The sequence below is a fragment of the Plectropomus leopardus genome, chromosome 6 (genome assembly GCF_026936395.1).
Source record: "Plectropomus leopardus strain MGB_pleo_1.0 chromosome 6, ASM2693639v1, whole genome shotgun sequence".
Lineage (NCBI taxonomy): Eukaryota > Metazoa > Chordata > Actinopteri > Perciformes > Serranidae > Plectropomus > Plectropomus leopardus.
In genome coordinates, this window is record NC_142181.1 from 4183151 (window position 1) to 4201733 (window position 18583).

Below are 18583 nucleotides of genomic sequence, written 5' to 3' on the forward strand. Positions count from 1 at the left end.
CTACCGTTTCTGACGCAGGTGTTCAGGTCACAGCCTCCTCAGTGCAGTAGCAGGTCCTGGACTCCCCATCGGGACTACAATCCGGTTCTCCAAATCTCTGGGATCTCCTCCAAAGACTCTCAAAGAAAACCTGACCTAAAAATGAGGTCAGATTGTTTCCTTTACGTGACTTTTATGAGCTAAAAAACACAGCTAATAAATGAACTCAACGCTCAGCAACACTGCAAAACATTTCTATTTCATCTCAGTTTGAATGATCACAATTTCACTCAAATCAAAACTAAATAACGTGTTAACTCAGATTAACTGTTCGTATTCTTACTCTACAGACAGAACAAAATGCTTACTGGCTTATATATATATTCATATTTATATGTATATATTTGTGTATAATATTTTTAAAGCCTAATTTTTGAAAAGTAAATTTTGTGTGCAGAGCAGTCTGAGTGTATATATGAAATAATTCATTTTTTATGGGCGTTTTTTCATCTAAAACGTAGTAGCATCATGACAAAAACCTCGCATTTAAAGGGTTAAAATTCATGAAATTAATGAATATTTGATATTTATGATTAGAACTGGTCTTGGTTTAAAAAACTCAATAAAAGTTGAAAATAATATTATTATATTTACTAATATAATGATATAAATAATACTAATATTTTTTAAATCTTAAATTTCGAAATGCCCATTTTGCGTGCACAGAACAAGTGTTTCTTCACACACACACACACACACACACACACACACACACACACACACACACACACACACACACACACAAAGCTAGCAGACATTAGACGCTAACATGTTTAGCACGTGTAAACGGAGTTTAACATGGCGAAAATTAGCATCCCGGCTAACGGCGGATTGAACTCACCTGAGGGCAGGTTCGTTTTGGGAACGACGTCAGACCTCGGTGCACGCGCTGACACGTCTTTTTTTCATTTATATTGTCAGCATAAAGCATAAATTAACGCGTGAAAACAAGAAAATAACTTCAACGAAGTTGCTTGTTTTTAGCTGCATTTCTTAGCGATTCAACAAACGCTGACCTTTGACGTCATGACGTAACCGAACGTGCGAGGTGGCGGGAGGGATAAACGATCTCATTGGACAATCAGGACGATACCCGATTACGATTGGTTGATCGTTAGACTCGACAATCGATTCCCAATCATTTCATACGTTTAACCCTTTAAGGCCCGCTTTAATGTTACATACACTGGTATCACTGTGCGCACAAAATTTAAGCTTAGAAAAAATATGATAAATTAGTATTATTTTCTACTTTCATTTTTTAACATCAGTCCTAATCATAAATATCAAATTTTTATTAATTTTCCAAAATTTTAACCCTTTAAATGCCAGGACAAAATTTATGTCATCTACATGAATACAGCCAAAACTATATTTAAAAAAAGCAAAAAAAAAAAAAAAAAATTAAAAACAGTCCATGAGTGTTAAACACAGTTAAATTCACCATCTAATCACATATTATCATTACTATCATTAAATCATCAGGCTTTATTTATTATCTATTAACTTTTACATCTTTTTTTTCCACTGTGGGCTTCATGTGCTTTACGACCGATACTCTGGACGCGCTCACATATCAAAACGAAAAGTAGGATGTAGGATTTTATTGGATTTGTACTCCGTTACAGTATTTGCAGTGTAGGTGCAACCCCGATGGATCAATAGTAAGTTTGCACCTGCTGTTTGATTTTGTTATTGCTATGGAGAAAAAAAAGTATTTCATGTTCAATCAGAACAAAACCAAATGAACACTTTCACCAAAAATCACAGAATGGCGTCTTCGCTTTCTCTCCCGAAAGTACGAAAATATCAGAGCTGTTTAAAAGGACAACTGCTTTCTTTTATATTTCAGTGCTTCACGAACACGACATTAAAAAAATGAAAATAAGACATACATGAAGCCTGAAGAAACATCTTAAATTACAAAATCAACAAATATAGATTTCAAAAGAAGAAACTTTAAGTTAATTGCTGTACATGTTTGGTGATATGTTCAATAAATAAAGACTAAACATGGCTTCTCCCTCCGTGTTTCTTCACGACTCTTCTTCTGGACTTTAACTCGTGTGCTGCTCCGTTACCATGAAACTGACTTTTAGCTCCAAATAGAAAATCTTTCACATTGCTGCAGTAGCAGCGTATTTCTTCACGTCTGCATCATTGAATCCGTCTCTCTGCAAAGCGTTTTTAACCCTCGCACAACAAAACAGCGATTTAAACTGATCCAGATATATTTCTGATAAAAAAAACAGGAATGTGGTTGTTTCTATTTTCACAAGATAAACTGCACAGACAGAAGCATCAAATGACACGTCAAGTGTGATGTTTTTTCCAAGTGTTGCATTTTTTCTCCCGAATTAAGTTAACCCTTTAAAACCTGAAGGGACATCAAACCAGAGCACATTGGCCCAATTTCATTCAAAAACACGGGGAAAAAGGCAATGAGCAACAAATTGCAAGAAATTAGTAGATAAGAAAATTATTTTTAAAAAGGGAAAAAAGATAAAAAGCAAGGTAAAACTATATTTATAATTATCATAATTACATATTTCATTTTAAATTGCAAAATTATTACAATTTTAAGCACTTTTCCCCCGATAATTTACTTGTTTCTTCTAGTTTAATTTTCACTTTTCATGTTTTTGTTTTCAGGTAATTTTCTTAAATTAATTTCCTCTTTCATAGCTCATTACCATTTTCTTGTGTTTTTTTCTCACTTTTTTTGGTTTGTTTTTTTAAAAAAAATTTAAGGTAATTTTTTTTGTACTTTTTATTTTTTAAATATCTTGCTCATTTTTGGGTAATTTCCACTTTTTTTGTTGCTTTCTTCCCATGTTTTTGAAAGAAATCAAGCCTTCCAGTGTTCTTTATGGGTTTATTGTGACGAGCTGAAAGGGGGCACATCTCTGCCTACCGTGGTGGAGTCGGACATACTTCCATTAATAAATTTGTTCTCCCCTGGTGCTTGTATACTGGGACCAGCACAGTAGTCCCATTAAATGGCCTGATCGAGTGGAAGAACCGCAGGGTTCTGGTTTTGATTGTGGTGGATTGTTCTTCTCTGTTAAAGCCAAATTTCAATTTTTTTTTTTGCTGAGGACAAATGAAACTTGACTTAAAGGGATAATTTGGATTTTCTTGTCAGTTTGGAGAAGCAGGCTGGAGTATGGCACAGAAGCTAAGCAATGCACTGATGTGGATGGGGCCAGCAACAAAATGTATTTTAGCTACTTTAAAAAAAGTCCCACCTTAAAAAGAACCTATATCAGATTAAGGGTATGCAATATTAAGAGTATTTTCACTGCTTTACCTTTCCGTGTCTCCACAGGAAAGCCCTATCTCTGCTCTTATGAAAGCCACCAGACTCCATTGACAAATACAGTAATTTTAGCTCACTGAACATGCGAGCTTCTGGTTTACCGCTGCTTCAGTCAGTTAGTTAGTTTGTGTTATTGTGTGACTTTGGTGAATCTAAACTAACCGATTAAAACACCAAAGTCACACAATAACACATAAAAAATAACTGATCCAGGCAGCAGTACACCAGCAGCTCCAGAGTTCAGAAATGTTAAATTGCTGTTTTTCTCAATGGAGTCTGGCTCTGAAGAGAGCGCTGTAACGGCCTCATTTTCCTGTTGAAATTCACTGTCTGACATCAAAATGAAACAGTAAAAATACTCTCAGTGTGGCTTACACTTAAACGTATATACTTTGTTTTAGATGGGTCTTTTTTGAAGTGGCAAAAATACATTTTGTTGCTGGCCCCCATCTACAGCAGTGCATTGCTCAGCTCATGTGTCGGGCTCCAGCCTGCCTCTCCAAACTCAGGGTGTGCTGACTGACATCTACTGTATGAAAATATACTATCTATGGATGAGTACGCCATACAACCACACTTCAAAAAAAATCTGACCTGTCCCTTTAAATGCTATAACAAAATTGTACTAAAAAACACAGTGAGGGAACAATATGGTGTGAGAAAGCATCAGATCTCTAAAAGGCTCCAAAATTTACCCAGAAATGATAAGGACTCACGAATGAGGCTCAGAGAAAATGTGTGCCATGTTAAATTCAAAATATGTAAATTTCTTGTGACATGAGTGTTGCGCGTAAAAAAACAAAAAACAGCCTGAGCAAAACTCTGTTTACAACCGTCTTCTGCAGCTACGAGCAGGCGGTCAGTCCATCGGGAGACACCGCTTCGATCCCAACAACACAGTCACTCGATCGATGAGCTAATTTTCAAAGCTGCATATACGTATGTCTTAAATGCAGTCAACACCTGAGATAACGAGCATAAATTCTTGCATGCTGTTAATATTTTTGCTTGTAACATCTGAAAGAAAGGTTTATAAATAAATAAAAATGCAACTGGAAGACCTTTTTTCTTTAAAACGTGATTATTTACAGCTACTCTGAACCCTTGAGCGACATCTAGCGAACGCACATTAAAAATGTGCCGGACCAGAATCGAGAAGCTACTGTATGATTGTCAATATTGCAGGTTGTGCTGTTATAGTTGGGTTTTTTTTAACACAGACTACATGAAAAAGACACTGCTGAATACTGGATGTGCTTCTAAAACAGAGACATGTCTGACGAGGCCACATCATACAGGTAGCATCAGGAAAGGTCCCTGATGAAGACTCGAAGCCAGCACTGATATGTTTTCCCTCAGCCACTGAAGCAGAATAAGCAGGGCGTGAGTATGGCGGACAGCAGCACTGTTATCATATAACATAAAAGTCTCTACATAATCTCACCAGTCTCGTTCAATTTTGGAAAATAAGCACAAAATCGGATATCTTGGACAGGAATTATGCTGATTATAAGTTTAAAGCCCCTCTAACAACCTGAGGAGGCTGTGACGGGCGTAACGTATCAGAAAAATCAAATGCTGAGATAAATTTATATTCTTAGAGTCAGTGGAGCCAAAATTGTCACCAAATTAAAATGGTTCAAAATATCAGAAAAAAAACGGAGCCACTCGACGTAGTGGAGTGGTCTTTTGGAGCAGTCACAGGCAAATAAATAAGTAGAGAAAAAGGCTTTTTTTTCCTACTTTTCAACTTATTTTTCTTAAGGTGCTTCTTTTTGACAGTTTTTTTCCTAATATTCAACCAACCACAAAACACCTTGTTTTACCGCTATAAACTCAACACACTAAACACGCCTCTATTCATTTTTTTGGTTTAAAGTTTCGTCATGTATGTAAAAAGTATGTGCTGACAGAACGTGTCCTCTGAATCACATGTTGAACAACTGAATCGTGCCAATGTTAACATTTTAACATTTTTAGGTTTGTATGACAACATGCTGATAATACATGTTAATAATAATACTTAAAATAATAATTTAAATTTAGCAACAAACATTGCATTATAATTGTAGTGTGTTAAAATGTGTACATTTTGTGTGTTAATATACTTCATCAATATCACGCTCAAAGGTACGGAGCCCCTAAAGCCCCGAAAGGTGATTTTTAAAAAATAATTTTTCTATTATTATTATTTTTTATCTTGTACAGTTGAGTTATTATCTTGTGGGAACAAGTTAGCCTATTTCCTTGTGCACAAAATAATAAGTTGTTCCCACAGGGTAATAACTTGTTCCCACAAAATAATTAAACTGAGTGCACAAGATAATAACTTGTTCCCACAAGATAATTAATATTTTTCTACATGGTAATTAATTTGTGCACACACGATAATAACTTGCTCCCACAATATAATTTACTTGTTCCCACATTGTTTTTTTGCGCACAAGAGAAGTTGTTCCCAGAAGATAATTAATTTGTGCACACAAATTGATAAGTTTTTCCCACAAGATAACTTACTTGTTCCCAGAAGATAACTTCTGTGCACAAGATAATAGATTGTTCCCACAAGACAATTAATTTGTGCGCACAAGATAAGTTGTTCCCTTAAGATAATTCATTTATATGCAGAAGATAATAATTAGTTCCCTTAAGAAAATTAATATGTGTGCACAAAATAAAAAATATCACCTTTCGGGACATTAGAGGCTCTGTACAAAGGCTTTATCATAAGTTACTGTTTACGGGATTTAGTATTTGCACTTTTGTGTGAATTGTAAAACTGATGTACTTCAAAGAATCCTCACAGTGGATTTAAAAAGCTGATGTTCATATTATAAACATTACTTTTTGTGTGAGACTTAGATAACCAAAGTGATTCGTGGTGACGATTCATACATGTAAAAAGAGGGTGTGATTTTGGGCACAGCTAACGTTAGCTACCTAAGTTTGGACAAGTAAACCAATTAAAGTTCAGAGTTACCAAGTTTATATTTAGGGAACTAAAACTTTTTGTCTATGTGAAATACAATGAACTAAAAATGACCTGACGAGTTAAAAATAAAAGCGGAGTCATCCTAGCTAAAAATACAGGAAGCTTAAATCCCCAACGCCAGCACTTTTGCTTCGTTATGGCGTTCATTAATAATACTTTTACTGCAGTTCTGTGTACTTCAATGTGGTACATTCATGTTGATAAGAAATGTTTTTTCTTTCTGGTCATACACATACTTTTTTTTTAAATAAAATGTGCTGATTTCTAAGGGTTGACAGATTATCAGGCCAATATTTGTCATTTTGCTGATCATTAGTATTGGTGTTTTATTTTAATGATTGCCGATATCAGTTAATTAAAAAGTACAAAGAAAGTGTCAGGGACTTTTACATATTTAATGTATAAAGTTTTAGTTTTGATTAAACATTTGCTAAAAGCATTTAAACACAGTTTTGTGTTGGAGTTTTTTATATTCCAAATTTTAAATATTGACAGAAGATTTTTATATTTTTTTTAAATGCATGTCGGTTCCAAATATCGGTTATCGGTCTCACTGAGTATTGGCCCTGAAAAACCAATATCGGTCGACTCCTACTAATTTTACTAAATTTTCTGAGACTGGGATGTTTAGACTTTCAGTGAGCGCTCTGCCACACAGTGCAGCTAACCTCCATACTGCCCCAAACTAACGTCTCCCTCATTCTTGCAAAAATAAAATAAAAAATGCAATGACATTTAAGAATTTTGCTGAATCATTATTGAAACCAGCCTGAAAAGGGAAGCAGTCAGTTCACTGCTGGGTCTCTGCTCCTCTTCTTCACTCAGGAAGCTTCTTGAGAGCATCGCTGCTGAGCCTGCAGCTGTGAGAAGAGGCTGAAAACAGAAAGCTTCCAGTATTTTTGGGGTTACTGGTTCTGAAACTTGGTGCTGCAGTCAGTGGGAGCACAGTACGATCAGGCGGGACGGAGCTCAGATCGGACGTCATTCTTGCAGAAGTGTCTCCCTCCAGTCAAAGGAGTGGTTTGGTCCATGTGTGAGGGGGAGGATGGGAGGGTCCACTAACTGCCACACCCCCGTGTCTCCCTGCTCCTCACAGGAGCAGAAGCCCAGGTAGGGGATCTGAGGACCGAGCAGAGCCATTAACACCTGGACTTAGAACAAAATCACAGAAATGACACATGATTTTTGGAAGAGAGAGTAGCTTAAAAGTGAAGCACGACAAGGCAAAGTATTTTTTCTTCCTACACTTAAAACTTTTTTTTGTAATCAGTGAATTGGACTGTTTTCTGTATTTAACTACTCTGCTATTATTTAAATAATAACCAAATAATTGCTGCTGGTTTGATATGACATTTTGGACTCTGCAGCCATCTTAAAAAAAAAACAACCAAAAAACACGGTTTCAGTATTTGAAAATAACGATTGATATATATATATATATATATATATATATATATATATATATATATATACATTTATCATTTTTTAAAATAAATTGTATTAAAAAAACAATAAAATCCTTTTTTTTCTTTACACTTTGTATTGTGCTCTATGTACTTCTTGGTTTTTAAGGGATTAATGTTTACTGACAGGTTCTTTGTTGTCAGTTACCTTTTTTTGTTTTTTTTCTTTAAAATAGAAATTTAGTGGTTTTTGTGCGTGCATTTTTTTTTTTAATTGGTGGGGGTCCATTTGTATACGTCTTTTGACCTCTCCTGACACATTTTTTTTTATTTATCTCGATTTAATGCAGTTTTTAATTGCGTGAAAATACACTAAACTAAACTAAACTAAACTAAACTGTTATCTTAACAGAAAGTTTAGTCTGGTAGGCATCCATAAATATTTCGTCACTGAGCAGGCGAGAAAAAGCGAGTCCCTAGCTGCCTCCTGGAGTCAACTAGTTTATTTTTGCAAAATGATCTTTTTTTTCTTTAGCTGAAAAATAAAATGACAAGTATCCACCAGATTTGTTTTTGATTTTTTCATTGGCACTAAAAAATCACAAATAGCAGCTTTCATTTGAGAATGTCAGTCTACTGGTCACATGAATAACAGCAAAAAGTTTTTGAAACATTTGGACAACTTGTATAAACTTTGACTGATACACGTGGATTCCTCAAATCTCTGGAGTTTTAAGTGTAATCTCCTAAGTTTATGTATATAAAGCCGCAGTGAGCACGGGGAGAGGAACTGATGAAACCAGATGGAAGTAATGATGGATGGATAGGAAAGTTGGGTGTGTAAAAGAAAAACAAATAAATCAGATGGACAGATGGAAGATATGCAGCGAACAGACCTTTCGGACTACTTGGATGAAATCCTTGGCGCTCTGCGGGCCGCGGCCCTGCAGCTGGCGTGTGCAGGCCTCTAAGGAAGAAGCGTGGGCTACAATCAGCACGTTGTTTCCTACGGAGAGAGTGGAAGTCCAGGCAGGATGCAACATCAGCAGTGGACAAACACATGAGCATGTGAAACAATAAAGTAAAAGTTCACCAAAACAGACCTCCAGACGCTCCAGGAGCTCTGCTGAGGGTCTCTTACCAGTGTTTTTGCAGTCTGACAGGATATCTTTGGTCACTTGGTAGCTCCGGCTCATGTAGTTCTCGTACGGTTCAGACACAGAGAGCTTGCTGATTGGGATCAGAGGTCTATATGAAGACAAACAGCAAGCATTAGAAAACAAATGGAAACTTACAAAAACTGTTGCAGTTGTTTTTATGAAACTCGGCAGAGAGGTTCGGTTCTGTTGGATGCTTTGAGTGGAAGCATTTGTTAGAAGTGTACTGTGATTTGTTGTCTTCAGTTAAAAAATATCAAATTTACTGCACTTATCAAACACTCCAGCAAAACCTGTCGACAGGTACTTCAGCGCTGGAGAGGACGCCTCTGCAGGGCAGGCAGAGTCGACAATCACCACTGCAAAAAACTGGGATGCTACAAATGCAAAGCACCAAACGCTCAAAACAGAGTTGAGTTATGCCCAAAAACATGTGTTTTTGAGGTCACATTGACCTTTGACGACAGAATCTAATCAGTTCATTGTTAAGTCCAAGTTGACATTTGTGTCAAATTTGAGGGAATTAACTCATCGCCCTCTTAAGGTATTGCGTTCGTAAAATTGTGTACAACGTAAGGTTATAATGACCTTAACTTTTGACCACCAAAATCCAATCAGTTCATCCTTGAGTCAAACTGGACGTTTGTGCCGAATTAAATAATTTCCCTCAAGGCCTTCTTGAGATATCTCATTCGTATGGGACACACCAGGTAACAATGACCGTGACCTTTGACCACAAAAATCCAATCAGTTCATTCTCGAGTCCAAGTGGATGTTTGTGCCAAATTTAGAGAAATCCTGTCGAGGCGTTCTTGAGATATGGCGTCCATGAGAAATCACACCAGTTTGCTCAGGGATCAAGGCTTTAAATACTTTTGAAAGGCATGTGGAAGCAGCACAAGAAAAGTGATGTCGCTCCAGGTTTCAAAGGGTTAAACAATGAAAGGAGTGAAGCAGCAATATACAAAATAATTAGGGGCGTTCCCAACGTGGTTCACGCGGGTTCACAACACAGAGTCTCTGTGTTTACCATGTTAAATCCAGCTATCAGTTGTACTTTTCATATTCATCAGCTGCAAAATACTCCAAACATCGCTCAGTGGGCATATTCGTGCGTAACGTGAGGTGAAGATTTGATTGTGTTGCATTGTCACATTAAAAGTAATTAATAGCAGAAGGTGTGTTTTGTCTTGATGCGGTCACCTGTACGTTGTGTCTACACTGAAGTGGGCTGCAGCCAGGTCTGTGGGAGGTATCCATGCAGGCAGGGAGTTTCCAGAAACCCACTTGGTCCATTCAAAAAGGCCCGGTTCCACTCGCACCTTCAACTTCCCGTCCTGCTGCAGACCTGTTTACACAAACACAGCTCATCTTAGACGAAGAACTAAATTTACATATTCTTCCACGCGGCTGTTTGCCTCCGCGCACCAGTTACACTTACAGTTTACATTTTTGTCTGCGGAAACATGGACGCCTTACACACAGAAAATCTCTACAATCAGCACAGTTTTAAGGTGGTTCTTGAGTTATAGCCAAAATCATTGTGTATGAGGTCACCATGACCTTGACCTTTGACCACCAGATTCAAATCAGTTCATTCTTGAGTCCAAGTGGACATTTGTGCCAAATTTGAGGAAAATCCCTCAAGGCCATCTTCAGATACCACTAGTGTTGTAGTCAAGATCAAACTAACCGAGACCAAGACTTCACCGAGACCAGAGTGTACCACAACCGAGTCAAGACCAAGACCAAAGCAGGGCAAGACTGAGTCGAGACCAAGACTATATTTATGTATAAAAAACTTTCCTCTGATTTCTATGATAGGTTGCAGCCGTTATCTGTGACAAAAAAAGCAAACTACAAATGATTTACGGGATTAGCTGGATTTTAAGAAGGAAGTCTTGCATCCAATCACAGTAATTACGTTAAGAAATAAATCTGTTGTGGTCTCGACCAATCTCGACCAAAAATCCAGAGTCCACTACGTCCAAGACTGAAACAAGACCGAGTCAAACACTCTAAAAGTGGTCTTGAGACCAAGACCAATCTCAAGTACTAACACTAGACATTACGTTCACGAAAATGATATAGATGAAAGATCACAGTGACCTTGACCTTTGAACACCAAAGTCTAATCATCTCATCGCTGAGTCCAAGTAAATGTGTCAAAATTGATTAAATTCCCTCATGGTGTTTTTGAGATACTGCGTTCACAAGAATGAGACAGATACGGTCAAAATTACCTTGAACTTTGACCTATGACCATCAAAATCTAATCATTTCATCCTTGAGTCCAAGTGGACATTTGTGCCAAATTTGAAGAAATTCAAATGGACAGACAATTTGAAATCATAATGCCTGGTGTCATAAAAAGAGCATGGGTCACTGTGAGGCCCTTATTATAACGCTAACACACTAAATTAAATTAGTGAGTGAACACTGAAAAATTATATTTCTTTGAGGAGACTCTTCTTACCTTTCAGGATGTTCTGTGCAGTCTGGACACAACGCAGAGAGGGAGAGCAGTATACAAAGTCTATCACTGTGTTACTCTCTAACAGGGCCTCACCTGAAAAATCACATATTAAACACACACACACACACACACACACACAGAACTAAGCATGTAAACATAGTAAGTGATAAAGGTATGGTACGATTTGAAGGTATTAAATCACATTTAATGTGAAATTAACATCATCTTGATTATAAATATACAGTCACATGTTAATTAATAATGTATCTGTGGTTTTAAAGAAGCTTCTTTTAGAGTCTCTGTGACCAGAAATCACCACAGACACATTCAGCAGTTCAGTGAGAGACACAAACAGATCAATAAGGTAAACGATATTCATGCTCAGATTTTCTGCATCACTGATAAACTGTAAATGCACGGCTTCGTTAGGTGGCATTTATGTCACATTATGACTCAACAAGTTGTATAAAGTGTTTTTATAACGTTTTCTCTCAGCTGAGTGTCTGTATGACTCACACACTGACACTGATTAAAGAGTGACGCTCCTCAAAGAAGCTGTGAAAGACACTTTTCAGCTGATTTTCAGCTGAAACTCAGAACCTAACCTGCTCCCGACCAGGTTAGGTTTGCCACATAAGTTACCATGGTGATCCAGCCCGGTTAAAAGAGAGCCACCTTCCTGGCTTTAGACTCAACATACCTCGCTTAGGCACTAATCTCTCCTCAGATGTGGTGCATTATTTAAACATATATCGGGGACGTACCCACTAGTCGAGCCTGTGTGGATCCAAACACGGTGATAGGAGCGTCCATGTCATAATCCCTCTGTCCGCCCCACAGCGGCAGACTGGGAGGCATGTTGAGATTGGAGCGTACATATCTACCTGCAGAGCAACAAAAACACACATTCTCAAACGGCAGGTGGTTTCTTTAAAATGTAGTGAAAGCAGGACATTTTTTTGACTATTTCTATTGCCTGCCCACTGATGACCTTTGACCTCTCACCTTTACTGTCCGAGCAGAGGGAGAGCCAGTGCTTTCCAAAGACCACATCCATCCTCTCGCCGTGCCGACAGACAAAAAGTGTCCGCTTGGGCTGCCTGGAGTGACTGCCGCTAATCCGCAGGACCTGCTGGAAATAAAAGGCGTCAGTAAAAATACATCACGTTATGACATGAACCTCAAAAACAAGAAAGACAAATCCACCTGCATTGGATGACAAATGAGACTGAGGGTGGGTGTGTCTCCGGGACTCGTGTTTTCGGGTCGTCGGCTGTCCAGCAGTCCGTCAAACATCCCTCTCTCCTTGCTGCTCTTGTCACTGGGCCCACAGCTGAAGAATGAATGGGAGCTGTGGCGGACGAGCAGAACAGACATCAGGTACGCCGTACGAGCCGCATCATTTCTTCCTCTTGGCAATAACAAAGAGCTGAACCATCGGATATTTTGGCAACAGTTTAACGTTTTGATATCTGCAACTCATCCAAAATAACAGCTTGAGTGAAACATTTGCAAATGATGGTTTATTTATAAGTGCAAAATAAATCGTTGCAAAGACCTTTTTCCCTTTACAAGAAATGATCACTAAAACGCTTCTCCACTACAATATTGGTTGATTTTGGAGGCTCCATTTTTATAATACAGGAAACACTATGGCACCCACTTCCTGTTCACATCTCTCCTATTACAGGTCAACTGTGCACTAAATTACTTTCTGAAGAAATTTTAGGTGTTTTAGGCATTTTAATCTAATTTTCACAGAGCCTTTTAAGGGTGTTTATCATTTCAAATAATGTTCCTTTAAGGTTAAATGCTGACTGAGATGTAACGTTTTAACGGCAACATTTTGAGGATGTTTTGGTGATGTTTATAGGAAACAGATCAAAAAATGTTCTTTTATAAAACGTTCCCACAATGTTACACGAAAACAAAGGAGGAACGTTTTCAAAGCAGCATTCAGAGAACGTTATTGAGGACTGAGATTACTGACCTTTTTTATATGAAAATGTAAAATTGTGAAATGTTAACAAAACAAACAAAAAAAACATTTTTGATGTTTCCAGATAATGTTACCCAAACTTTAAGAAGGACGTTCTGGTAACATGGTGAAAACTTGCCACTGAAAATGTAATTAAAACATTAAGTCGTTGCATTTAAACGTTCTCTTAACGTTTTTAGAACAAAAAACTGCTATCTTTGAACATGCGTGAAACGTAGGATTACCGTTTTAGAGCCACAATCAAAGACATCTCCACGTTTCTTTCGTGATCATCTTTTGTCTGAGACGGCCAAAAATGATACAATGATTCAAGCAGCTGGATGCCCTGACATCCCTATCCTGCTCTGCTGAAGACCTGATTGTATTTATTCGGTGTTAAACTGGTGTTTTGTGTGTATTTTGTATCATAATGTTGATGCCTTCTTATTTATTTATCCTGCGTTGATAGCTAAGACCACCTCTTGTGCCCGTGTGCGGCGCTCTGCTCACCCATGGAAGACCCAGGTGTCTGACTCGTCGGCCAGGCTCACGTAGTTCTCAGGCAGCAGGCCGGACAGCCCGGAGGACAACGATGTCCCGTACACCCAGCCCTCACTGGTGCTAGTCTGATCCACCGGAGACATGAAGACAAAATCGCCAGGAACCAGCTCCAGCTCATCTTCGTTCTGAGGCATGTAGGGGTACATCACCCGCAGCGTCTGCAGAGGCATGACATTTATTGGCTGACATTTAGATAAAATAATAACATTTTAGTGCTGCTGGTTAATGGATATCTGTCACCTCAGAACATGCACTGCTAGTATGAATACCTCGTGGTTTGCAAAACGAATGTCCCGGGAGAACAAGACAGCCAGCCAATCACAGCCTAGCTTGACTTCGATTCCTTTGGCCAGTTTCTCCAGTGATGGGAGGTGGTTTGTGGGGAAGTTGTAGGCCAGAGTTACGTGGAGCTGCTTCTTATGAGGCTCCACATGGACTTCTGGAGTTCGAAGATGAGACATAGTATATTCGTCATACAGTGCAAAATCTGCATCTTTCGTTATCTGTCCAAATGTGAAAAAAAATATTCTGCTGCAGAAGTTAGAGAAGGGTAAAACTGAGTATCAGAGATAAGGGAAACCAAAAAAGGCTCAACATTTCCACATCAGATTTGGACGACACGCTCTAATCTGTCTCTTTACCAGAAACAGAAATGTGACAGAGTATTAGCGCCAACACCACGGCTCTAATCTGATTTGGCACTTAGCTGCCTCAAATACCGTTTGGCAGTCGGTCTCATTTTCGCCTGTGTTTAAAAAAAGTCCCCGTGACAGACTGAGTGAGAGCTTTAATAACCCAACATGACTGCCGTCCTGACCGATCGCTCACTGTCACTGCTGGAAGAGACAGCAGGTCACCACACATTACATGGTGACGACATGATGAACTGATGCTCAGCTCTATACCCAGATGAAGAAAGGTATTTAAAATGGGACAGACAGCACAGAAAATCTGCAGCTAAGATCTTTAACATGCTCCACACTCGGACATGGAACAGATAAGTAAAATAAAGAAACAGAAATCACAGAAAAGAAGGAAAATTTAAAATAAAATAAAATAATAATAAAAGTAATTTAAATTTTATAACAATAACTACAAAATTAAACACAAACCAGAGAGATTCAGCAGGACGGACCTTGCTGACTCATTCTGGAGTCCACTCACGGAGCCGCAGCTATGCTTTGCTGCATCACTCACCCTGATTTTATTATTATTAACATTATTATTATTATTACTACTACTACTATGATGGTAGAAGTAGTATGCTTCTCAACACTTTTTAAAAATATTTTTATTTATTTTATTTTTAGTCTTTTTCTTTCTTTTTATGTATGTATTTATTTTCAAATATTTATTTATTTTTTTCCATTTTCCCCTTTCTTTTTCTCATTGGAATGACTGGTTTGGCGCACGCGCACACACACACGAACACACACAAACACACACACACACACACACACACACACACACACACACACACACACACACACACCAACATCAAATCAACATCCTCATTCCTTTCATGACCTGTTTTCACTGTTATTTTACGTTGTTGTTGTCATGTTGGTGTTTATTCGTTCAGTGTTCTGTCTTTCGTCTTGCAATAAAAAACTTTAAAAAAACATAAATAAAACATGCTCCACACTCAGGGCATTGTGGGTATGCGGTATTTTCCGTATACTTGAGGTTCTTACCTGCCTTCCTGGTGGCCTCTGTGGCAAAGTCAGCCGCAAACTGCTTGAGGATGTCGGCCACCTGCTCCTCCACGAAGAGACCGATGAAGTTGGAGGATGTGTAGAGCTCTAAAGGCAGCGGGCTGGGGAATCGACCTCGCCACTGCTGGACGCAGGACTGCAGGGCCTCGCCCAGAGCTTCTACTTTGTGGTCTGCACACTGTGCAGAAGGAAAGAGGGTGATGGGAAATATGTAACATTACTCGTTTTATCTCTCAGTTTTAATCCTCAGAAAGAGAGGTCTCCGTTATGTAAAAGGTCCAGACAGATTTATTCAGATATAAAGGGACATTTATGCGAAGTACCACAGTGAGAGGAAACAGCGGCTCTGCTGAGAAAAGCGAGTTGAAAAGCTTTGATGTAACAGAAGAAAGGTGTTTTCCCAAAGGCTGCATCGGTAATGGATTTTAAAATGTATTTGGCCGTTGAAAACATTCTCGCCCACTCTTCTCTGAGGCAATCCTCTACATCTTTTCTCATCGTTTTATCATTAAAGGAATACATCACTCCAAAAAATTAACATTTTTCATCAGTTTGTCATGCCGTGTTACCTTGAATTTTTGAGAAAACATTTCGCATGCCACCACAGAGAGCAGAAAACATATTGATTGTTTATATTTGTTGTGGATCATCTTTAAATCTTTTTACAAAACTAAATCAAAGCATCCATTTACAAACATAACTCCTGCAGTATAATCCAAATCTCATTTATACATTTGCATACTCAGGGTTTAAACTTTTTACAGACAATGAAACCGCACAGTTGACAGTTTTTTTGCGATCAAATTATTTTACTAAAAGCTTGAAAGAAACCCAGTTTTATTTTATGAAGATGTTTTTCCACAGTGCATTTAAGCATTTTTCTACTATACATTTTAAACAGATTTTGTTACTAGGTTCATTATTATTTGATTTATTTTTGTTTGTTTCTTTGTTTATTTTACTAAGTTATTTTTATTTTCAAATGTTTATTATGTAACATTAACATTTTTTAACAGATTTCTTTACTAGATTCATTTTTATTTGTATCTATTTATTTTTTGTTTACTTATTTTTTTATGTTTATTTTATAAAGTCACTTTTATTTTCAGATTTTTATTATATTACATTGATTTTTTGCACTTAAAAAAAGCATTATTCTGGGAAAATGTTTTTTTCTTAATAAATTGATGCATTTTGTTGAGATACTCTATGGTCTATAATGTTCTATATTTTTTCAAAGGCATTTGTTATTGTGACTGTTAAAGGGTTAACCTTACTTTATAAAACTAAACTGAAAGCGAAACTTATTTATGCTCTCTTTAACGCCAGACTCCAATATGAAGGATTTTTTGCAAACATGCATGTGTTCGCTAAGGTCTTAACATACATCTGGAAAAATGACACTACACGAGTTTGTTAACGGATCTTTTAAAACAGTTTTGATGTCGTTCAACAGCCCGAGTCAATCAAAAAATCAATGTTTACTGTTTTTTGTGGAGGCTCAAAAAAACTCATTTTTTCATAAATTCAAGGCAATGCTGCTTGACTAATTGATTTATAAATGGACACTTTGTGGTTGAATCTTTCCTTTCGGTGTTAGAGAACGCTGCCTAATTCAGACAGTGAATGAAAAAGCAACTCCTGCTTGTTTACAAGAAAAGTGTTGATGGCCATGAGGGAAAAATGTTACCGACTGATGTGACATGAGAACAAGCAACTCAAACAACTTCAAACTGGCTCATTCAGTGTTTCTTGGTTTATTAAAGTGATTAAATCGTCTTTGTGCAAAGGAGGTTAAACATCAGCGATAAATATCTGAGGAATGAGAGAAGCTTTCACGACCTTCACTCTTCAACCTTTATGTAACTGCAAAATGTCAGCTGAAGTTCAGATAAACTCTGTGACTCACCATGAAGAACTGGCAGAGGGTGATGTGGGGGAAGATATTGTGGGCTTTGTTTTTGCCACAAGTGACCCGGCTCTGTTGCCAGAAGTGGGAAAGCTGGTTCTGTAGTGGTCCGCTGGGCCGCAGGTACAGGACGAATTCCCGGGGAAGAGGGTCGTCCAGGAACGGGTCGTCCACATGGGAGAACAGCCTGGGCGAGGAGAGACGGCGGTGAATGGGATCAAGATAAAGTCCCAGGTCTAACTGCGCTGTTTCTTCTTTCAGTTTTCAAGAACTCCTGCTAAATCACTTTTGGCATAATGACATTTTCTGTTTTGAACGGAGATTCTGGGATGGAAACTTTCCGCCTTGCCTGCTGGTTTGCTGGTAACATCACTATCGCCCCGCAGCAATCACAGCAGAGATTTGAAATGAATAAACTTTCATTCAACATATCAAGTGATTCCATTTTTTATTTTTTTGGGTGTAAAATGCGTTCATATGCGTGGTAATGCGTTAAATCAGGCTAAATCTTTTCACCAGGGCTTTTTCTTACATAATGTGTTTTGGGGAACAACATTGGCTTCCTTTTTTGGTGATTCCGGCAGTCAACAATATTTTGTGAATCTGGGATTCAGTCTGTTGAGAGGAAGTTTAAACTTTTTTAAAAATCCCATATTATAACACATTTGTATGCTTCCATATCTGTGAATGCATGGAAACTTCACACACAGAAGATCTCTACAATCAGCCGTTTCAAGGTGTTTTTTAAGGATTTTTGAGTTATGGCCAAAAACATGTTGCATGAGGTCACTGTGACCTTGACCGTTAACCTTTGACCTTCAATCTCGAGATTCGAATCAGTTCATTCTTGAGTCCAAGTAGACGTTTGTGCCAAAGTTAAAGAAACTCCCTCCAGGCCATCTTCAGATATTGCATTTGCGAAAATGAGGATGCAAGGTCACAGTGACCTTGACCTTTGACCACCAAATTCAAATTAGCTCATCGTTGAGTTCAAGTGTTTGTGTCAAATTTGAATTAATTCCCTTGTGATGTTC

At 38.0% G+C, this 18583-nt stretch overlaps 1 protein-coding gene across 2 annotated transcripts in view; it reads right to left on the reverse strand.

Annotated features, from left to right (window-relative positions):
- Window positions 1–1628: 1628 nt before the first annotated feature.
- Window positions 1629–18583, reverse strand: part of LOC121943299 (ubiquitin-associated and SH3 domain-containing protein B-like) — a 58912-nt gene continuing 41957 nt past the window's right edge. Inside the window, exons 3-14 of one of the 2 annotated variants that reach the window (XM_088078533.1) lie at window positions 17550–17736; window positions 15620–15818; window positions 14195–14364; window positions 13875–14083; window positions 12593–12737; window positions 12392–12518; window positions 12151–12270; window positions 11387–11479; window positions 10114–10258; window positions 8895–9001; window positions 8650–8759; window positions 1629–7469 (exon numbers count right to left, since the gene is read on the reverse strand). In XM_088078533.1, the coding sequence (XP_087934659.1) occupies window positions 7332–7469; window positions 8650–8759; window positions 8895–9001; window positions 10114–10258; window positions 11387–11479; window positions 12151–12270; window positions 12392–12518; window positions 12593–12737; window positions 13875–14083; window positions 14195–14364; window positions 15620–15818; window positions 17550–17736 (1750 nt within the window). In that variant the 3' untranslated portion in view covers window positions 1629–7331. The remainder of the gene's footprint in view (window positions 7470–8649; window positions 8760–8894; window positions 9002–10113; window positions 10259–11386; window positions 11480–12150; window positions 12271–12391; window positions 12519–12592; window positions 12738–13874; window positions 14084–14194; window positions 14365–15619; window positions 15819–17549; window positions 17737–18583) is intronic. The other variant, XM_088078534.1, reaches the window with a different exon arrangement.